The sequence below is a fragment of the Lichenostomus cassidix genome, chromosome 4 (genome assembly GCF_008360975.1).
Source record: "Lichenostomus cassidix isolate B80296 chromosome 4, HeHo_3.0, whole genome shotgun sequence".
Classification (NCBI taxonomy): domain Eukaryota; kingdom Metazoa; phylum Chordata; class Aves; order Passeriformes; family Meliphagidae; genus Lichenostomus; species Lichenostomus cassidix.
In genome coordinates, this window is record NC_139484.1 from 39333714 (window position 1) to 39357488 (window position 23775).

General features: G+C 41.7%; 1 protein-coding gene across 3 annotated transcripts in view; it reads left to right on the plus strand.

Annotated features, from left to right (window-relative positions):
- STOX2 (storkhead box 2) overlaps window positions 1-23775 on the plus strand; it is a 143825-nt gene that overhangs the window by 69766 nt on the left and 50284 nt on the right. Inside the window, exon 1 of one of the 3 annotated variants that reach the window (XM_085058747.1) lies at window positions 1662-2657. The exons of the other annotated variants lie outside the window; for them this stretch is intronic. Within the exon in view, the coding sequence (XP_084914873.1) occupies window positions 2492-2657 (166 nt within the window). The 5' untranslated portion in view covers window positions 1662-2491. Of the gene's footprint in view, window positions 1-1661; window positions 2658-23775 lie in introns of those variants that run through there. 3 annotated transcript variants of the gene reach the window in all.

The window sequence follows — 23775 nt, forward strand, 5'->3', positions numbered from 1 at the left end:
AGCCATCATTCATTCAATTTTCAGATGGTACAATTTTATGCTCCTAGCTAGAATTTAATTTGCTTCTACATCTGGTAAAATAGGTATGTTTTTTAGGTTTGACTTAGCTAGGCACTGCTAACCAATCTCTACTCCAGCCTCAGCCTTCGAGGAGAATACTGAACTATTCTCGAAGTTCTCCTTATGGTTTTTCTGGGTGAAAACATGCTCTATTATAAGCTTTGCGTAGGTTGATGAGTAAATTGCTGGATGAGTAAGTTGCATGATGGAAAATCTTATGTTTTTATTAGAGGAGCTCTAGGCCATCTTTTTTCTTGTCTTAACTTTTTCTTGTTGCTACCACTATCCTAAGCATCAGTGGAAACATATCATTCCTGATAGTTTTTCATAGTTGGAAGAAGATGAGGCTGAATGAGAAAGAATCCCATGGCATTTAACTTTCAACTTTCTTGCTGAGTTTCATTAATGTAATTTCTATTCATGTGAAAGGGACTGCTGTATGAACCCCTGAATAATTCTATGGTGTGTGTGCTGCCCACAGTAGCATAGATAGCCAGATGGGCTGAGGTGGCCACTGAAGTGACTAACCCATAGCTGTGCAGCAAGGCAGCTAAGGGATATGTCATGGGCCGCTGGCTTTGATGTTAAGTTCATTCACTGATGGTCATCCTTTTACTGGTTCACCATTATTGAAAATTTCCAGTTACAAAATTACAGCTCTCTGTTTTTCCGTGCTCTTAGAAATTTGACAGAAAACACGGTAAGAAAGATAATATATAAAAATGTAAATATATAAGTAATTTATTGGCAACATTTTCACATCCCTGCATTGCAGTTGTCCCCATTGGTAATGGTGGCAGCACCTGACACCAGGCGTGCTCACAGCAGTCTCGCAGAGGAGGAATCGAGTCCCTTCGCACAGTTCTGGTTAGCTGGAGTTCATAAAACGCCCAGGGGGCCAGGCCCCACTCAAGAGGGTGCCCTGGGCGCAGATGTGTGAGGCAGTGCGGTGAGAGGGTGGGCAACCCCCTTCCCGCCAGTGAAAGGATAACCCCTGCATATCCTGGGGGAGCGTGGTGGGTTTTTAACGTGGTGGTGTGACTGACTAGGCCCTCCTGGGGAGAGCCGGTTCTGCAGGCGCCGACAGGGAAAGGCAGCGGAGGATGCGCGGGTGAAGCCCGCAGGCAGTACTCGGGGGTGCCCCGGGGATGCAGATCTCCGCCGGCGCCCTTCCCTCGGCTGTGTCCATTTGCCCCGGGGCTGGCCCGGGCCGGGAGCGCTGCCCGAAGGAGCCGATGGCCGCAGCCCGGACCGCAAGGCCGCCTTGCCCGCCGCCCGCAGCCCGGCGCTGAGAGGTGCCCGGCGCTGCGCACTCGGCCCCGGCACTCCGCCGCCACTGCCACCGCCAGGAAGGAAGGAAGGACGGACGGACGGACGGAAAGGAGGCGGGGCGGGAGGGGGCCGGGCCCCTGCGGTGCACGGGGCTTTGTACGCGGACGCCTGCCAGCCGGTGCCGCGCGGGGGAGCGTGGAGCCCGGCGGGACTAGCACGGGTCCGGCGGGAGTAGCATGAGCCCGGGCGGCGGCGCGGCGCCCGGCGCTCCGGCAGCGGCTGCTCTCGGCGCGGCGGGGCGGAGGGCGGGCGGCGGGCGGGCCGGGCAGGCGGGCGGAGCGGCCGGCGGCCTCCCCGGTGGCCTCGCCCCCCGCGCCGGCCGCCCCTAGCGCGGAGCCGGCGGCGGTCCAGCCCCGGGAACAGGCGGGCGGGAGTCGGCGCCGACCATGGCGAGGCGCGGCGCTGCCAGGGGCCGTGGGCTGCTGTCGGCCGCCCGGGCGCCGCGGGCCTGAGGAGGAAGGCGGCGGCGGCGGCGGGGCGGGTAGGGGGGATCGCGGCTGCATCCACTCGTCCCGCGGCCGACAGAGGCGTCTGTGGGCCCTCCCTCCTTTGCTCTCCCTCCTCCTCCTCCCGCCGCTCCTCCCGCCGCGCCGGGAGCTGCCGTCTCCTCCCCAGCGCCGGGCGCGCCGCGGTCGGGGTCGCAGCCGGCGGCCGCGGGATTTTCCTCGTTTGTTTGGGCCTTTTGTGTCGGGGCTCACAGTTGGCTAAGCACGGCCGGGCTGAATTGGGCCATTGTTCGGGACCCCCGAGCTCCCACGCTGCACATCTCTCCTCCCCAGCCCCCTTCAGCCCCCCTCCCCCCCGTTCCTTTTTTTGCCTGAGAAGCCACATAACGTGCCTTTCCGCCACGCAAATCTGGGAGCTATAAGCCGGACCGATTGCAAATGAAGTGTAATGCATTGTGGGACGTGTGTAAAATTGGATCATTCGAGGGGGAAAAAAAAAAAAAAGGAAGGGACCTGCGGCTGGCGCCCTAGAAGAGGGAGCGGCGAGATGCGCGCAGGTTGCGCCCCGGCGGTGCCCTCGCTAGGCTGATGCCCGGCAGCGCGCAGCCCTGACCCATGCTGCGGCGGGAGGACTAGGCTCGGGCATCCTCAGCATGAAGAAGACGCGGAGTACGACCTTGCGGCGGGCCTGGCCTAGCTCCGACTTCTCCGACCGGGCCTCAGACCGCATGAGGTCCCGCAGCGAGAAGGACTACCGACTGCACAAGCACTTCCCCCCAGCTTTTATTTCCCAGGCATCACGGGGCTACATGACATCAGGTTTGTAACATAATTTGTGTATGCGAGAGAGCATTATTGCGAGGCTGCTTGCGGGATGTGTGTCTGGCCGGGAAGGCTGTGTTGGTGGGTGCGGAGGGGAGCCTGCGATCGGGAGGCTGAGTTGTTATGAATAATGAAAAAAAAAAAAAATAGCATACATCCACCATTTTGTACCTCTGCAAGATTCACAGCGGGGTCCTCGCAATATGGTGTTTAAAATCTATTAGTCGAGCGAAATAAATATATGATAGAAACGGTTGCATCTCTCTGTTGTGGAAGAGCAGACAAAAATGACTGGATGTGCAGAGCATGGAGCCCTTTGCGCCTTTTGTGCGTAAAAGCATGTGCTGGGTATTTACTGCTTCTCCACACATTGCTCTTTAAATGCAGTTAACTCTAGTTAACTCATCGGGCTTTCGCGTTTTTCCATTTTGGAAAGGAAAAAGGTTGCTTGTGGTTGCAAACGCACTTGCCTTGTTACAGACTCTCTGGGTTTCAGCTGCACGTTTCTGCAATGGCAAGGCATGTGTTGGTGAAAATGACTGTAAACACATTTGCATTTGTTTTTTAAGGTGTAGAAGGAGACCAGACCTGTGTATGTCGCGGAACACACACGTGCATATATATTCATTTGTCAGTGGCTTTCAAGGAAGGCCGTAGGGAAATAATGGACACTGCACCAACATGTTTGTGCATGGGAAAGAGAAAGCGCAAACAAAACAAAAAACAGCGCAGGGAAAGGCAGGCGTCGGGGAGAGGCTCGGCCTCCGATGGAGTGCTGGTGAGATTTTGGAAAGCCTCAGTAGTGTTAGCAGAATCTGCTCCATCCTGAAATGCATCTTAATCATTTGGACTTGGCCTTGGAATTACGGCATTTCATAAACACCCAGAAGAAGAGTTGGGAAAATGCTGATGGGGAGGGGGCTGGGGGCAGAAAATCCTGGAAACCTCCTTTGTTGTTCTGCTGCCTGTTTATTGTGATGATAGGACATAATGTTTCATTATTATGATGGCAAATTCCAATTTATCACAAAGGCACGTTTCTCCCTCTGAGGCACAATTTAGGTTGAGTAGGCAGATTCCTTTAAAGGAGAAACGAAGGTATTTATAATGCATTACTGAAAATGTCTCCAGCCCTGTATGCTGTCCCCTCCCGCCCCATTTCTGCTGCAAAGGTTGAGCCAAGGATTGTGGTTTTCAGTTATATGCTTACTTTCCCGTCTCTGGCCATAATAAATTTATCTCTTTAGTCAGGATTGGTTTATCATGTTTTAAAAATATCTCATGACTGTTCTTTCCTTAATGCCTGAGTACAAGAGAAATAAAATGCATTTTATTTGAAAATTTGCCTGTATAAGAATATTGTGCCATGTTGGCAATTGGTGCTCTGATTTTTGCCTTTCTTGGGAAGTCACATAGTGAGTGGAAATGACAAGGATAATTTATGCTTGAACAGCTGAAGAAGAGGAGAATGGTTGTGGTGGAGGGATTGATTTGTTCCGTTGGTGCTGCAGGACTGGAAAGTATCTGGAAATCCGAATCTGACAATACTGCAAAGATTTTTGTTGTTCTGGGTGAATGTCCTGATATTCCCACTGTAAGATACCCTGTGTCAGTTCTGTTGAAGCTGGTACTTTTTAGGCCTTTCTTTCAGTGTGAAAGCCCATATTTAAAAGAGAAGGAGCTCACGTGAGCATTTTGTGCCAAGTGGTGTGGTTCTTGCTTGTTTTTAATTCTTCAGGGAAGTAGTCTGACTCTGTGAAAGCTTTATCTTGGCAAGATTGGTACAATCCAACCAGTCAAACACCAGCAATCTGAAGAATAAGATGTGTCATCCTGCATTTGTTGGCAGATACCTGTGTTCTTGAGGAGTAGGAGGGGGCAGAGAATTTTAATCTGCTGTAGGTGTTTTAAAGTAATCTCCAGACTAAGAAAACTTGTTAATGAATATAGACTGCATTGATTTCAATTGCAACAACTGAAGATGAAGGACAAATGTTAAGTTCTACTAATTTGCTGAAGTTGTTGGAGGGAGAACACATTGAAAGTTAAAATCAGCAAATAGTAGTTTTTTGGGGTTTTTTTGTTTGGTTGGTTTTTGGTTTTGGGGTTTTTTTTTGTTTGGTTTTTTTTAACCCCAACAACAACTTAATAGGCTTTTATCTGGAAATGTAATTGTTCTCTCATAGTGGATAGTTGCCACATTCATTTATTTTTAAAGGATCCTTGTCCACTGCTTTTCCAAATATTAGTTTTGGGAGGAATAGCTACTGTGTCTAAACACTTCTCTCTTTAACTTGTGATCATTTGAAGGAAACTCTCTTCCTTGCAGGAAATCTATAGGAAGTTCTCTAGTGTAAAAATTGTGGGGATCAGGAATACAAATACTTTCTTTGTCACCCAGAATGTTGTAGGGGAGAAAGTGTCCCGAAACACATGGGCTTTTCAGAGGGCTGCATTCTGTTTATCCAACCATTTAACCTCATAACCATTAGCATTGTTGTGGTTATCTTTTAATTAAATGCCTCATTGTTCGGGATGGGGGTGGAGGGTGGGAAAGAAACCTTGGGGTTTTGCCTCAATTACTCTGCTTGGGGAATATGGAAATGGATACAACCAAACAACCTTTAGTAAGATGCTAAAAAGCTTGAAATGTTAATATTCAAATACGCCTGAATTGAGCATGGAGAAGCTATATATATTTCTTTCAGCACAGAGAAATACTGAGTAATGGTGCTGCAGTCAATGCCATGGTGTTTTGTACGAGGAAAATACAGTCTCTAAGCAGAACCATGTTTATAGCGGAAGTCCAGACCTCATGCTACAGTGGTGAAGCACATCTAATTTTAAGCAGCCTTTTCAGTAAAACTGAGTAAGGAGCAGTTTGATATTTGCTTGATTTGAAGCAGCATTGGTGGCTGGCCAGTCACATTTTCAATACTCGGGGAACAAACTGCCCATAATTATAGAAAATTGATGCAGATGCAATTCATATGAAATCTAAAGATTGTTTGACAGATGAATGGAGATGGAAGTAAGGAGGGAAAAAAGCAGACCATTTAGAAAATCACACATTTTTGCTTCTGAATAATCTCTTGATACGTGCTATTAAATAGGCCGTACTCCAGGGTTTCTTTAGGCCTCCTAGCAACCACTAGGTTCAAAGGCCATGCAAGGAGTTCATTGTTCATGCAGAATATTAATTTCCCAGTGGAGGACTGTCTTGGAGAAAAAACACTGAAAAAGAAAATTACAACAATGTAAAGCTTTGACCTTGTGCTAAAAGAGACACTGAAAAGTTTGAATCCAATAAATTCATACATGTTACTGAAAAGGGGGAAATATACTTGAGGTTTTTGATATATTGCTGCTTAATTCAAGGGAAAATAAAGAACACATATGCAATTGCCAAGCAGGATAAAACTTAATGCAACTTAGGAGTTCTCCAAACAGTTAAATGAAATTATATATATATAGCTTTTTAAATATTGGAAGCTTCTTGCTTTTTTTCCTTTTTCCCGTCTAAATACAAAAGCAAATCCTGGATTTTGTTTTAGCAGAGAGAGAAGCTGCGCCCTGTGATTGTCCCAGCCATTAAACATTACCAGAACTGAGTAATGCTCTTGAAAGAAATAACTTTTTCTTCAGCCTTTCTTCAGTTACTTTAATTGGCAATTTTGGTGGTGGAGGTAGTGTGTCAGTTTGAGATGGAAATGGTGTAGAGTAACAGTCTAACACACACAGCACGAAAGAATGTCTAAGGAGCTTTCTTCAGTGGTAAAAACTTATTCCAGAGCATGGTCATTTGGAGGCTACCTTCTGAAAAGTATATAATTACTTTATTGCTCTTTGCTTTACAGTTCAGTCCTTCAAAGTTGAAGGGTAAAATTCAGTCTCAGTGTTGCCTGCCGTTACTGGAGTTCGATTACCAAGTTCAACCAGAAGGGAAAGGAGAGAAGGATGTAACCCTGCTATCCAGCTGATGGTATCTGTATGCAAATTAAAATTTGTAGGAGGAAAAGATAACCTCATTATCTGTTTCAGGAATGTTTGATGAAAGGTCTAGGACAAATTCTTCAAACTCCTTGAACAGTGAGAAGGATCTTGGGAGTCATCTGAGCAAATTTGAGACTCCTGAGGTTTTGGGTTTTTTTGAGCTTTAACCTCTAACTCTAAAGATTAATATTTGCAGATAATTCCACATGAACTGAAGAACTCAGTTTAGCGTAATTGAGAAGTGCCAGATACACGCAAAGCTCATTCAGTTCTTCTGTCCCTTAATTTAGTTATCGAAAGGAATATGTTCTAGCTTGAAAGCAGCTGTATTGTAATTAATATTTAATGGAATAATCATTATTGCATTGCCTTTTTTAAATTGTGGTATTAAGAAATGCCTTCCCATTCATTTTCTTAACAGTAATGTGATCTCTTTGCCTCCCTGAATTCTGAGTAGTTTTGGGTTGTCTTAGGCCAGACCATTATGGGGACAGTAAAAACTGAGAGCGTGTGGGTGTTAATGGCTAGAAGGACCAGCTTTGTCTTCTGGATACTGCTCTATCTCCTTTGCTTCAGTCTATGGTGAACTGGTGAACCCCAAGGGGGTCACTCTGTTCTGCTACTTCAGAGGCTGTGTTTGCTGTATTGCTTGGGAAGTTGCTACTGGGCTCACTATGTCGTTCCAGTCTTTTTTGGTCTCTGTGGCATCCACTTAACCTTGACAAAGAATTGGGAACTTTCACTGCATCCTGATATGGGGGAAGGATCTAAGTGTGCTCTGTCGTCAGACCACAAACTTGGTTCAAGCTCATGGACTAGTTGCTTTTGCCCAGTTTCTACTTCATTTTATTTCCCTCCTGTGGTTTCCAACCTAAAAGAATACAAAAGACAAGCTTTTCCCTCCTTCTGTAGAGTCCCGTTTTCATTCCTGTGGTTGTGTGTGTGGTGTTAACTCACATACAGTGCTGTGCCCATGCCTGTGTGTTATGTCACATGTATGTGTGGTCCTTGCCCACCAGATACCAAGACGTTTTCTGCATACCCATGAGTTCACTTTTATTCCGAGCTGTGGGCAGTGTCTTGAGCACTGCTTGTGCGTTCAGCTGACCAAACTGTAGTCGAGTACCTGTTGCCCGCCCTGGCTGTTGTGATCTGTGAGCATGGGGATCCAGAGTGTCTTCTTTCTTCATGGCATTAGAAATAAAATCAAAGAGGAATGAGTGTAAGAAAGAAAGAGAAGACTGTGTGTGTGCCTATCTTACCTAGACCTGTTCATGTTTCCATCTCAGTTCAAAGCACACCTCTCTGCAGGGCTAAGTTTCAGGTTATTTTTCCTCCCAAGCCTCTTGTTCTTGTTTGCATTCAAAGTCTCCATGTTCTCTCTGTTGGTTTGCTTGAACCTTTGCCCAGATTGGGGTGCACAGAGGTGCTCCAGGCTGTCATTGGTGTTTGTATTGGGGTGTCAGTTTGAATCTGAATACATTTCTAGGTGTGTTTTCTGGCTGTCCTGTGATTGAAGTAATTTTTCGATATGCACACTAGGTATCATGATAAGACTACTGAAGATACAGGAAGCTCCCCTTTCAAGAATAGACAAGGGTTCAGAACAAACACAGTACTGATTCATCACAAATAGCTTCCAATCTTTCACAGGTGTAAAAGTTATACTCTGTTGGCAACACTTGATAAACCTGAAGGGTGTTGAATATCTTGCCGCTTTGGAATTGAATCGCAGCCACATCTTTGCAAAATTCATTACTTGGTGGTGGGGGCTGAAATGTGAGGATTTTGCAGATTACCTTGGTTTAGCCTGATGACCTGCTCAGTTGTGAGCAACAATAGGCCTTCATTTGTATGCAGGAGAGTTCCTCCCAGAGTAAACGACCATCTTTGTAACGTTCTTTGCACAGCTTAAAGACATATAGGTACAATCAGGTATAAAGACCAGAAAGATGATATTTTGCTAAGCGTGTTGTAGAAATCCTCAAAAAATTGGGGGTTTCTTTTCAGTTTTCTGGGAAACTTCTTAAGCGTGATTGTGCTTTATAACCCACAGCAGGTTGTAGAATATCTCTGTGAACAGTATAAAACAGAATCAACATCCAAATTCTGGACGTTGCAACTCAAGTAAAACAGTGCTGAAAAAAGTTTTAGATGCGGTTACTCTTGGATCCCCCTGAGCATGGTTTTATGGGATTGGAAGTGGCCAGCATCAGAGTCATGATCAGGAACTGTCACCTAATTCAGAGCTTGTGTAAGAATTGCTAAATAACACAATATTAATGATATTTGGGTTTTTCCTTGAAAATCATGATATTTTCCATTATTATAAATACCAAAACTACCATTAATTACCAAAACTGGATATCTGATAGGTTTGGCAGTGCAGATGTAAATCTGAGCTTAGACATATAGCTTGCCCCTTGTAAGAAGTATCTAATTAATACTTCATGCAATTCTGTCTAACCATTTGGTTTAATTTTTATCAGAAGAGGGAAAAAGGATAGTGACCATTAAAACTGAGGCCTGAGTGCCTGAACTTAAAATAAACACTTTCATTTATAGGTCTTTTGTTTTGGGTGAATTAAATAGGACAGGAAGCAGAAACAAGGGTTAAAAGCTTCCCTAAAAGTCTCAGCAAATTGTACTTTTGTACTTGTTCTTGCAGAATTTTTGGTATCAAGGCCAGTAGCAACCAGAGTAGTCCTAGGGAAAATGCCTGAATATCGAAGTTGCAGAAATCTCCCTAACCAGTATTTGTTGCTCCCAAGTGACTGCCTGTAGCTATGAAGGGGTATAAAAGTTGTTTATAGCTACTGGCTTCCTTTTTTCAGCATATTTTATTGAGTTGGCTGCTCTACTGATGCTGTTTTGTATCTCACTCTTGGATGACATATAGGTGCTGGATTTATTTTGCTCAAATTGACTGTGGAGGAGGGGGGGGAAAGGAAGACCTGGCTTTGCAGCAAATATATTTGGGCATGCAGCATGATGGAGTGGGTAGAGCAGTCTAGTTTAGACAGAATCCTGATCTGTATTGGCAGCTTTTAAACAGGCTGCAAAAGGTAACTGAAACAAGAAAACTTGATTTTCAACACGCTTGAATTCATTATAAAAAGGATAGCAACTTTCCCTTTTCCTTCTTCCAAAGAGAGATTAAAATCACTGTGTTTGAAAGTAGGTGAGGAAGATATTCCCAGTTGTATCAGTCGTTGACTTTGTTTTCCTTGGTACTTTTAACTGTTTCTGCAGTTCTCTGCATTTAGATGGTAATCTCTTCAGTAGAGCTGTCTCCTTTGTTTTATACTGTAATATTTCCCATCACAAGAAAGGATTGTTTCTCAACCCAGGCCTTGATTTGGTAATGGTGGGGAAGAACAGACATCCAGTAATAAGTGTGTTCAGTGTGAACTAGCAGTCCTCATTCTGTAAGTGAAATCCTGTGTTCAGATCAACACTGTGTTCTTAGAATTTTCCCTCTCACCTTCCTGCAAGCCAAAAAAGAGAGCCTGTTTATAATACCAGCAGAAAATGATGCGGAATGAGTGTTATTTGGTATTGTTACCACTTCTACCTTGTCAGCCAACTCCTCACAACCCAAAAATAGTTCTGTTTTTCATCAGATTGTAAATGATGTGATTCCTATAATTTTTATAGTATACAAGTGTTTCTTGCTGCTTCAGTGGGAAGCTGTCTGCAGGAGATAGCTACAAATACACAATGTATTAGAAATTTTCAAGTTGTGATATTGAAAAAACAGATCTGGGTGTTTTTATTGGATATGATAGGGTGTGAAAGCAGCAAAATGAACTGACTCTAACAGTTGAGGAACTGCTTTTATTTTGTGGACCTTTTGTGGGTATTTGGATATTGTGAAAAAGAGTGAAGGAAAAGGTGATCACGTTTATACTTGGTCTTTTAATTTAATGAAAGGAGAAAGCCTGCAGAGGCATTTTGCAAGTCTTTCATTTTGTATCTGTCTTGTGAAGTTACTTCTAACTCTTGTTTTTGTGTGATTCATTAGAGGTATAGGAAGTACACTGCATTCCACTTTCAGCTCTAAACAATTAAGCAGTAAAAAAGCTTCTGTTCAGCAGTTTTTCTTTTTAGAAGTTGTCCAGATAACCTAGATGAACTGTAGCCCTCTCTCTTCCTATGCCTTACTGACCAGTGTTTTCATTTTGAAAAGCATATCTAACTTGAGAGTAGAACAGACTCCCAGACACTAATTGTCATATTCCCAAACATGATCAAGAGTGCAAGTGCTGTTCAGCTGGGATGCTGGAACTGAAGGAGTATGAGAATGTCCTGTTGTGTTTGGGTACTGTCCTCAGTATGGTATTTGTGTCAATGAAGGATCCCACACACCCATTGTTGAGGCATCAATAGTGAGAAATCTGCATTTAATGATCTCAAAACATCTTTTCTAGTTACTATTTCCTTTCCCAGCTATATTATTTAAAGAAAAAAACCTGAATGGCTGTTTTTAGTGAATTTGACCTCCACATTTTGAGGCTTGAAGAGTATAATAGACAGTTCAGAAATACTTAATGTGGCCTGGAAAAGGCAAAGTTCAGTATGAAAGCTGAGTTCATCATAACACAGGAAGCTGTGCTGGGAGAACCTAGATTGTATAAACTAGTTTGCTTCCCCATTTGTGTTCTTTTAATTTCCTCCATAATTTCCTATGAATTTCCTGTTGATGACCTGTGACCTAGTTTGTAGATGAACTTCTGCCCATGTGTGATAATGTTGTAAATGCTATAAATTGGACTGTTTATCCTGTAAGCCAGTAAAGATGATGTACTAAATTTTGTTGTGGTACTTGACTTTACCTCTTAAATTTTCACAGCATTTTAGAGTGAAGTACCATTCCTCATTTTCATAGGATGTTCTAAATTCTACTCTCCTTATTCTCTCCAAGAATGTGCATTCTTGGACCATACCGTGACCTGTTTCACTACATGTAAGCCTTAAACTAAATATTTTTTTAAACAGAGTGAAATGGAAATATTTTTTACAAGGTTTTCTTCAGATTTTTGTGCTTTTAGGTGTCATTACCGCATTTCTGGCTGGATGAGTAGAGTGGCCAGAAACTTCAGAGGAGAAGTTTATTTGCTTTAACATGAAGTTTGGAACAACTGCAACTTCCGCCTGTAAATTGGGCATGTCTGCAGCACATCTCTTTTGAGAGATATAAGACAAATACCAGTGGCCATGGAAAGTTCACCCAAGGCCCCAGCAATCCCTTAGCCTCTGGTTTCAGGGCAGTTTTACTGATGAAGAGATGGGATCACAGGTGGGAGCAGATTGGCTAGCTGTTTGTCCATGCACTGACCTTGTCCCCTTGCATTAGTCCAGTGAAAAACGAAGAATAAAGGAAGTCCATCTTTGGGGAATATTTAGGGGTTTGTAGTATGTTACAAATAGGTCTCTGCTTACATTATGGGTGGATGTAGGTACTTTTCTTGCTCTTTAGATACAAATGTTCCATAAGTACTGAATTCGAAAAGTGAAATCTTGAAATCATATTTGCATGGGATGTCTGCATAAGAATGGATCTGATTGAAATGTTTTCACAGAACAGAGAAGCAAAAAATGATTTTCTGCATTTTTTTCCTTCCAGCTCTAATGAAGTCTAAGTTTCTGAACAACTTTTTCTAGTTTCTTTGGAAAAATGTATAGCCATCTCTAAATGAAACATTTTGCAGTTTTTGGTCTTTGCTAAAATCATGAGGCATTTTCCTCTGATTCAATCTTAGGTTCAGTCTGTATAATTATTTTAATTGCAGAAATATTGTTCAGTAACCATGGGTGTAAAATTCAGGCATGTTTTAGAAACCACTTCAGCAATCATGTTCTTAACTACCTCTTTTCACAAGAGATTTGAGTAGCTGTGTGAGGTATTGTTTATTTTAGAGCCACATACAATAACTTTTCATCTGGTGTGGTCAGCCATATTGCCTGTTGTGCAGCACAGTAAAATATGATTCACGTAAGTTTATTGAATTGGATATGTAGCGAGTCTGTGCTCTGTGTGCATGTGCTAATGGTTCTACATGAGAATGTACCTTAAGTCCCCAAGGGTCTCACTCTGTCCTTTTAGTGGGAAAAGTTTTGGCTGACTGCTTAGGTAGGAAACCGTAACACACAGCACTGCTCTTTCCACAAACAATGCATGTACTTGTCTCTCTTGTGCATATTTCTTGCCTATGTAGAAGAATTGGAAAGGTTGAGGAGGATGTAGCTGTAACTCCTGAGTAATGCTCCCTTTTAATTGAGGTCTGCCTTTGAATAAGGGCCACAGATTGGACAGCTAGAGAAACTGGGGCAGGTTTGCCAGAAACAAGGGCGGGTGTGATGGCAGAACACAAAAAGAGGAGTCGTGGGCAGTGTTGCTGTTCTGACAGAGAACGCTTATGTTCTTGTGTCCTGGTCACGAGAAATATGCTTCACTTTCACCAGCTCATCCTTAGATTTGAATTTGAATCATTTAACTAGTTGTTTTTAAGTCAGGACCATCGCTCCTTCACTTGCATGTCTCTGAGCTCATTTCAAAGGCTAATAATTGATACAAGTTTTTTTCTGCCCTACCAGATTATAATCTTGTTCAGTTTTAATCCCAGTATAGTACAGTACACTTGGCTTTTCATGGTTATTCCTTTTTATCCTAACAGCAATCCCTTTTTCACACCTGCAAGCAATGCACTTATTTACAGTGAGGTATTTAAATCATGAAAAGGTAAGTTAAAAGAGTTGAGGTAAAAAGCTCAACCTGCCTGTGTCATCATAATTCATTCACTAATAATTGTGGCAATTGAATAGGATGGTGTGTATCAAGCAGTAGGAAAGCATACAAAATGGTGTCAATACAGAATTTTACTGGTGGGTTGGTGTCAGACCAAGCTTTGTCAGTACTAGGTGTGTCAAAATTGTCTGACAGCACAGCTGCCCATGGGAAGTGTCATTTTATCTCTAATAGCAAATTAGCTTCAAACCCAGCTTTTCAGATCAGGGCATTTCACCTCTTTTGTACTCCCGAATGGATGGATGCATGTATGTGATTGTTGTACCTATCTTTGGGAGGACTATTTTGTTATACATTTTTTTGTTAAAAAAAAATCTAAAACCTGCTCTGGTATACACTGCCATTCAATACCAGTTTTGGATTATGTTTTTCCAGCAACAAGTAAGAACCTAAGAGTGTCTGTGCCAGTTATGACCCAGGTCTGTCTTGCGCACTCTGCTATGTCCAGCTATAGCCACAAACAGATGTCTAAGGAAGTGGAAGGAGAAAGTAAGTGCATGTGGTGCTCCCCCCTGGCATGCTTCCCATTCTTTGCCAGTTGGTACAGGCAATACAATTGTTCAGCAGTCCTCATCGTGTTTCGCTTGCAGGTACACTCTGTGATACCAGGTAGTGTTGGGAGAGTGGCACCTGCTCACCTTGCATGAGGGGAGTTGCCCTGGGGCAGTCCTGAGTGGTGTGCAGTGTCAATACTAGCACTAGATCTCATCTGGTCCTCTTTTGTAGCTTTTCTCAATAGTGAGGAATATGCGCACATGTGAAGGAGGTTTTGAGGTTCTTGGTATTTTTGGTTGTAGAGGAACAGCACATCAGCTGTTAGGTCAAGAGGCAACATTAATCCCGTCTCTCCAAACACAACATACCCATTCCAGATTCCTGTAACTGGGATATTAATAGGATTCATGTCATCACACATTTTCTTCTGAAGTCATGAAAGAAACATTTGTTAATTATTTCTGTAATTCCAGTCACTCCTTTCACATAGTTTTCTTCCCTTAGTTTCTTCCTTTCCTTTCCCTCTGAGTTCTGGGCCTTATGAGCTGTCTCATCTTGAAGGTGACACATGCCTAGATGAAAGGCTTGCATTAAGCAGGAGTTTCTTGTTATATCAACTCTTGACATTCCAAAAATGTCAAGTCCTGATTCAAATTGTGAGCAGGATCTGGTGCCAAGGCATTAATTGTTTCCAAGTCCTCCACTTATTAGTAAAGCAGAACTGCTATTTCAAGACAGAGTTCCGAGGTGGGTCCTAATGCTTCATGTCTCCAAGGTATCCCCCTTCCTTATTTTGGAGATACTGGCTGGCTCACAAGATTAATCTTGGTTCAGCTAATAGCTAAAGGCCATAACTTTCCACCATGGCTTCCTGGACTTGTGGCACATTGGGTGTCTCCGTAAAAGTGCTGATTTTTGCAGGAGACAAATGTTCAACATCTCTGAAGGCTGATAAATTGGACTGCATGGGTTTCAAAACCCCCACACCTGGATTTCATATGGGCCTGAACTGACCCTATCTATGTGGTCAGTGGGTTGCCTTTGAAAACACTGGTGGAGTATAGAGCTGAATACAGCCACCATTGTCTCTGCAGAGTTCCCAAAATATCCATCAAAATTACATCCTAAGCCCTGTCAGTTCCCAGACCAGCATCATAGAAATATGCTTTCTGAAATAAATTTCAGGTGTGTTGTGTAGATGTGGATGGAGACAACTGCATATGGTGGTTCTTCCAGAGGTTGTCTGTTGTATGCACTGCACATGGTCCAGCCCTCCCAAGAGCTTCTCTATGCACATTCAGTGATGCTCACAGAAATCATCTTTTTGCTGTGTATGTACAAAATAATTTTGCTGCATGTGCTGAGTGCCATGACATATTCAGACAGGTTATATATAATTATACTTTATATGTATATATTTATATGTATGTTCTTTTTAAGACTGCTCTTTTTAATCTCCACCCTTCTCCTGAAGGTTTTATATATATTACTTGTTAACGTAACATCAGAGCACATCCATTTAATATATTTTATTTGAGAAGACTAGGTTGTATACCAACCTGAGTGTATTTTGTGTATGCTTTGTGTACATATGCAGGTGTTTAGATGTGCATGCTGTTAGTAATTGTAATTGATATTGGAGATGTGTTTCCTAGCACAAATAAAATATAAACATTGAAAAAACAAGGCAAATGATAGAAAATATAGGATATAAAACAGTAAATATGACAAAAGAGTAATGAAATTTTCATAATAGACTTCAGTTTAAAAAGAAATTGAAGAATTTCCTCTTGCTAGTCTTTGAATTTGTCACTTCTTGTTGTCACTTAATTTGTCACTTATCTACAGAAGTGTTCTTAAACACCATTGTAGTTCTGAGATTCTCACAGGACATTGACTTTTGTCCATTTCAGTCCATGATCCAATCTGTCTAGTGGGTGCTTAATCAGAGTACCTCCAAATCCATGATTTTAGAGTGTGAAGCTACTATTCCACATTAAAAAAAAAAAAGTATTTTAAACTCTAGTGTGCAGTGGAAACATATCAAATATCCTTTATGGGATTTGAAACCTTTTTTTATGTGAACACCTGAAAAAAAGTATGTGCTTTTAATCTGTATTAGCTAATTTAGAAGCAGCAGCAAAGGTCAAATGTTAAATGTTTAATTTGGTTTCTCTAATTGTAGGATCATTAAAAACGACCTAATAGACCATGGGGTCAGATTCTTCTTTGTATACCAATACAGTTCTATTGATTTTGAACTGAGTTATTGCTAGTTTATTGTAGCATGAGAGCAGAAGCAAGGCCTTTGAGTCCATTGCTGGCAACAGTAGTTTCTCCAGGCAGAGCCAGGCAACAAAATTGGAACTTCACTTGATGATGCTCAGGGAAGACCCAGGATCATTTGCAGTATGAAAATCAGTAGGATTTAGTCCTGAATTTATTAGTGGTGTTGGTTTATTCCTAACTGATTTAAAGGGAGATAGTCAGGTTGACATGGAGTAATACCATACCTATCTCTGCTGCAGCTATCACTGAAATGAGTGGTGCTCTCAGTGTGGTCTCTCATGCATATAGGCTGGTGGTCCCCTGCTTGCACAGTGGTGAAAGGGGGGATCTACAGCTCTTGGTGCTTGTGTGGAGGTGAAGGAGAAGACCCTGAGGCACTTATGTCAAAAGCATGTAGGTGACAGAAGGGGAAGAACTGGAGCCAAAAGTGGTTACTGTTGAGTACTCCTTGTAGACTATCCTAAAATCAGGGCAAAATGCCAGGTTTTGTGGTGAGATATCATGCCTCACTGAAATGTGCTGTGGATGTGACATCATAGAGCTTACTTTTCCCTCCCATGATCCTGACCTGTGCCTTGATGTCATTGCAATATGGCAGTCCCTCCCCCTTGATTTTACATCAGAAGAACAGGCAGGAAATTGAGGAGTTCAAAGGGAGATTGCTCTGAGTGGAGGCTGCAGGATTTTTCCCTGGTAATTATTCACAAACAGCTATTAAAGTGAAAAAAAGCCAGGAAGTCTTTGTGCGCTGTGTTTTCCATCGCTTTCTCTCATCTCTCCCTTCTGGGTATTCTTATGTCTCTTTGTATGTCTGGGCTTTGACTTCAGTCTTTCCTCTGTACACCTTGTGGTGGTTCACCAAGACTTGTGGGAACGTAAGACCTTTGAGGCTGCTCCCCTCTCTGTCAACTTTTCCTCAGGCTGTCCAAACTGTCCAAGAGCTATGATGTGGAAGAACTGACATTGCAGGGCTAAGAGAGACGGCAGTGTCACACCATGCATTCCATCATGAAACCAAACCTTCTAAAAAGTCTGTAAACATGTCTCCTGTGTGGGGACCCTAATTTCAGAGGTTTTAATTTACTTAATGGTTTGTTTATAGAAAAATTGTGGTTAAACCCAAAGCATTTCACTAAGTGCAAAAGCTATCTCTTGTTAATCCCAGTGTCATGTTCACTTCACTAGCAAATTAACACATTCTTTTCAGATTTTTCCCCTTCCTCTTTCAGCTGTGGAGAGAAATAAGCTAGGTAACTGCTAGAAACCTGTAGGCTATGCCCTCTGTTGCAAAGTGTAAGTGCTCCTTTCTACTTTGAAGCTAGGATAGTGTATTTAATTTGGCATCAAGGGGAACCTTGGATGTGTAAATATTAAAGGAACAAGCCGTAAATAAAGTTGGAACATTCAGCAGCACTTCACAACACTGAAATGAAATATATGAAGTGCAGTGTTAGCAAATGTTTATATAAAACATGCTACAGTATTACACTGAACAATTATACCTCTTATCTCAGGCACTTATCTCTAGCTAAAGCCAAGTGGCTTGCAGGTTTAAGTTGCTCAGTATTTTTGAAGTCAGTGTGGTAATGAAATATGCTAAGCAGATGGGTTTTATGTGTGAGCATTTTGGTATTTTTCTTGGCCTGACTACTTTTATCTTTGAAGACACAAAAATAATGTGAAGGAAAAGGCCAGAGTCTAATGAGTTTAATTGCAAGAGCTGATGTTGGTAATTGCATTTAAACCTTCCCTTTAATGCTTGCATCTCAACTTTGTCATTTTTTGAAGGCTTTTGTATAGAAATACTTCTATTATATGAGTGTAAATCCTCTGCCCCTTTCTTGTCACCTCTTTCACAGCCAAAAAGGGCTTGGATGACACAGTTAGGGGCAAGGTGGTGGGACTGTGAGAGCCCTTGCACATGGAGCTGGTGGCCTGCCACCAGTCCTGTCTGACCAAGCATTTGTTGAGGGATAAAAGTAATGCCAGCTAGTTTGTTGAATGTCTCATGACTACTGCTGTGTTGTAAAATTGCAAAAGCTGCCTGAAACCAGAGCAGCAGTGAGAGTATATAAAGAGTATATGCATGGCTTGTTTAAAGAGATCTAGAAATAGTAGTTATACTCAGATATTTCTTGGTATGGGTGGTTTTGTTGTATTGGTTTTATTCTTTGAAGAGCAAAAGGCATAACCTGCTTTTGTAGATAAGAAGTTCATGTTTGCTGTATAATTTTTTCTTTTAGTGTGTGAATCATAAAAGTTGGACTCTTACGTTGCTTGTCCTGCATTCATAATTATAGAAGATGACCTCATTGTGATTACAGCTACAGTTTACATGGAAGAATAGCATTAAAGAACAAATTAATACTGAATTTATAGCTTTTCTAAGGATAGTTTATCAAACAAGACCAGACAGCTCTTCTTGTGACATTAGCAAATCTCTGTGCCTTGCCACTAGTGCAAAGCTTGGAAATACTGCGGTCTGGCTTTGGAGGTCAAGGGTGGTATGTGCTTTCTGGTGATTCTCAGAGCATCAGCAGTATGGAACAAGTGAAGCCAAAAGTACTGATGTGTGAAGGGATTTGTAAGCTGTTTTTTGCAGGATTTATAGCCATTTTTTCTCAAAAGGTCACTGACAAATCTTCCTCACACTAAGGAAACAAGTTGTATTTCAAAGACTGTGTCACCAAGAGAAAGAGTGCATTTTTATTTGTTTCCTTTACTATTATCTTGTGGTGTCCACTCAGACACCTTCATATATATCAGGACTTTTGGTGATCTGATAGTGTCTCTATTCTGAATTATTTTCAAAATAAAACTTTTACCTCTTCATATGTACTTTACCAGAAACTTTCAGATAGTTTCCTGTGACGTTTCTAGGCAGTTTGACCTGTAAAATGTCAGCAAGTATGAGGAGAATTTCAGAAAAATATATTAAACTACTGAATTTGAGCTACAAGTATTTGAGCTTTATCTCTGGTTCTCAGAGATGAGAGTACATCTGTGCAACAGCAAGACGTTTTTGCTTCTGGCCTTTACCCTGAAGCCTCCTGCCTTTATCTCGCCCTGCCCTCTTCTGGGTGCCCAATGACCCACTCACTGACCCTGCTTTCAGGAAAGCTCCCTTCCCACACCTTTGCTTTCTGTTGTAAAACACAGGCAGAGCTAGAAGTACAAAGCAAGACCAAGTTTACTTTTACAAGGGTATCAAAACAGATCTCTGACTAATCAACATAAGCAAGGCATCAAAATCTATTGGATTTGGGAGTACAAGCAATTGCTCTTCAAGTTACTGTGAATATTAAAATACCGTCTCTGGAGAGAGAATATTTATGATTTTTTTTATTACTAGGTGGCTTGCATTTAGGTATTGGTATTGTCTATATATGGATTCATTTACTTGTGCCCAAAAGTAGTGGTGCTTTCCTCACACAGTCAGGATGCTTCACTGGGATGCAGGAATGCAATGCAAATCACTGTCTTCTCAGTAGAGATCAACAAGAAGTCATAGCAAGTTCAATATATGTTGAGGTTTTCTTGCTACCTTTTAATTAAAAAACAGCTTGATTTAAAAATAAAAAAGAAATGTTGTGCTCTGATCATTGCCATGATTTGTTTTGTGATTTGTAGGTAAGTTGTTTTGTTGATTTTGCTGATTTGAAGCCTTATGGTTTGGGGGAGAGATAAGGTAGTTGTATTTATTGTTTCCACAAGCAATGTGATATTTTGTCTGGAGATGACAGTGGTATGTTCAAGTAACAGTTCAAAATGTTTGAGGACAAATACCATTTGTTATGGAAAAGTCACTAGCTGAAAACTATAGTAATATCATCTTGGATTTGTTGACCTAACTTTATGTAGCAAAGAAACTTAATCCCAGAAATAAAAATTCAAGTGTAGCATCTGGGATGCTCTTGTTCATCCATTTTTAGGCCATTCATTAGAAAGAAAATAAAAAAGAAAGGAAGAGTTAAAGTTGAAACACTCTGACTTTCAATCTAGTAATTCTTCTGTGCAAAAAATACTTTTTTAGATCACGTGGCTCACTTATGTTGCACTTAAGTTCTACTGGCAGGAGTACTTGTTCTTATTTAGTGCATTCAGGATTTTAAAGTAGTTTACCCAGACTTTTATATTTGAACTAAAATAAATAGGCATATGGCAAGTGGAAGAACATATAATCACTTTGTTGCCTCAAAATTCTTTTGAGATCAAGAATTTGAAAACAGGAACCTATAGTGTGGTTTGTGAGCACAATAGGAACAGCTGGTGCTCAGCACTTTTGAAAATGAGGTCACTTTATTCTTGGTTGAAATGTGCAAAATGGGTCATCTGGGCATAGGCTTAAGACAAAGGCTGAGCACATGGCCATTTATAACCAAGTTGTCCATGTTTCCAGAGCTAGTTGGTTAAAAGGATTCAGTGAAACAAGGAAACATTGGGATAGGTCTACACTTTCCCAACTTTTGGAAGCATAGCCCCTTAGCTTCTACTAGGAAAATAAATCACTGCCATATATTTTCAAAGATCTGCTCATGCTGAGGATGACATCATCCATATTTTTCACAGTCACCCCTCCCTCTGCCTTTCTGCTCATCCTTCACATAACCTACTTTAGGAAACACTGCTCTATTGTATAGTCCTTGGGAACACTGCCTTTCCACCAGTCTCAGCCCTGGGACTTCCCTGGTCCTGCCAGCAAAACAAAGGAGAAAATCCCAAACATGCACAAACCCCGTAGCATCACTAGCAAAATCTAATGATGCATTAGGAAAGATAACAAGAACTCTACTTAGATCTGACTTCTGATTTTTCATTATATATAGTCTATTCAGAATATATGTAAGTTAATGGCATTAAGGCCACATTTTACTTTTGTTACTTGAACAGTTGTTGCTAACACATCCAAGGTGATAGCATGAGTCACATGAGACAGGTATGTCAGAGTTGGCAAATTTGAGACTGATCCTGATTGCTGTTGAGTGTCGCGTGACGTGCGTAAGAAGTTTGGCATGAGAACTTTTATTACTTTCAATAGGAGTGTGCAGGTCTTGAACTCCAGATACTGCCTCCAGTCATCTCAATAGCCTGTCCAAATTGGCATCTGACTAAACACCTTGAGTGTCAAGATCATAGGAAAAATTCAGATTGGAAGGGATCCCAGGTGATTGCAGTCCAACCTCTTCTTGTGCGGCAATGCCATTCCTCTCAAGTGGAGTTGAATCTTTGTGCACGAACAGTGCTTTTTAAATCAAAGTAAATTCTGTTAATTTAGTTGGGGAATAGTACATGCAAATCACACTGTCTTGAAGCCCATGCTAAAATAACTCCTAATTCAAAGACCACCCATTTTGTCATTAATGATCTTACCTAGAAGAGTATTTTATTAAATCTAGCCATTTATTGCTTTAGTTGCACAAAAATAATTATTTTATTGATTGCATAACACTACTGGGTCTTTGTTCTCATTTTTCATGCAGTTTTGTCACTGGTTGATGGAATAACCCAAGAAAGTATGTAGTGACATTGGCAAGAATAAACAAAGCAGAAGGGGGAGAAAACCATCCTGTTCTCATATCTTGTGTATTTTGCCTCCTGAGGTGGACTTGATCTGGAATTATTCAGGGCTGCATCTCATAGCAAGCACCACATTTCAGATGAGGCCATGGGAATGCTTCTCATTATTTTCTTATAATTGGAAATTTAATTTACTGAGGCAGGCTTGAAGATTGCCTTTGTATGAGTGAGGTGATTTGCGTGTCTAAACCAGGCTTACACTTTGGCTAGTCTTTAGCAAGAGCAGTTAAAACGAGCATGGAGAAATACAACAAAGTGGTGATAGCAGCAGTACAAGGAATTCTGGACTGGAAAAGCAGAATGCAGTTAGACATTTCTGTGGGTGGCAAAGTGCAGCGAGGACTAAGCTGGGGTATCAGCACACATTGTTGCAGAACAGTGTTGCTTGTATCATGTGTGTTACAGGTTTGGATTTGAAAAGTGTTTCCATCAGAGACTTTCATTGAACATTGATGTGGTAAGTACTCAGATAAGTACTTAGTATGAAGATGCATAACAGGTTGGGTTTTTTTCTCTGTACCACAAGGTAGTCAGAAATCCTATCTTTTGATGCCACGTGGCTTTATCACTTTTAGTTTTACCAGCGGAAGAATGCACTTAAAAAGCAAAGCATAAGATTCCCACAGTGTCTTTCTGTTTCAAAGGTCTGCCTTGGATGAATTGCTGCACTGAAGTGTAATTAATCACTAGCTGTGAGAGGGAACAAGGGTGGCTGGCATAGCAGATAGAAGAAAAATTGTCTGCAGGATGCGCAGATGAATGGGCCATGTCTGGAGGAGCAGTGGTGTTGTCTGTCTTGGTTTCACGACATAAAGTGTGTCTCCCTTTTGACTTCATCCCAAGTTCTAGTAGACAGTTTTCAGGTCATGAGGGAAGCTACTCCAACTTTTGCAATCACTGTAATTGATTCTGGCTTTGCAGAAGAGGTATTTAAATAGTAATGGCAATATTTACTAGTCATTTGTATTTCATTTCATCCTCAGTTGAAACCGTTGTTGAACTAATAAATACAGCACTCTGTTAGTTATTTCTCTGGGATATCAGGTGTAGTAATTTCCATCCTTGCAGAAGTTGCATGCTAAAGAAGCCACATTTAATGTGGATTCCATTTAGAAAAGAACCATTTCTGGCATCCCTGTGGTATCTCTAATGTGACCGTGTTTTCTTTCTTAATCAGAGCTGAAAGGTTTGTGCATGTGTTACATGGATAAAACTGTTATGTCCTATAATAATGCAGCAGTGATTTAGGAACTCTGTATTGAGTTATATATTTTGCTTGAGGTGGGCATTTTTCTTTTAAACTTTCTGCACAGCCAAGACTTGAAAGCAGCCCTTCAGCAAAGTGTAAATACCAATACAGGTAGGTTGCAGGCAAATTCTGGTTCTGCATTAAATATGGTCATTAAAAGCATTTGTACTGCATGTTCCCTTAATGTGGAACAAGAAGAAGAGAGCTGCATCTCAAAGCCTGTGATCTGCTTGAAGATAAACTCAGTGCAGAAACCATAAGGCAACTTTAGAGGACAGTGCATAAACTCTAAGTAGGGTCACTATTAGGAAAAAAGAAGGTATGTTCTGGGATAAGACTTCTGCATGCTGCAGCTTCAGGGAGGCAGTTGTAATCAAACCTTCCTGAGACCACAGATCAGGGCAAGGGGAGAAGCCCAGGGGTGATCCAAAGTTGCCCTCACCAATCTTGACATTCTCTGGTAGGCAGCAATTGAAGGAGACCAGAGCATAACCTAGTGTGCTGGGTGGCTGTGCTGCAACAAGAAAGATTGTAAAATCCATTGCCTTGGATTGTAAACTTACGCATTTTAAGCATAAACAACCCACTGCCTATCAACTACTTAGGTCAAAGTTAGGGTGCTTTGCTTCCCTAGGTGCCTAAGGTAGTGACTGCGTAACAGCTCTGATGTCCTCCCCTGTGAAATGCAGTGCTGCTGCTTGCCA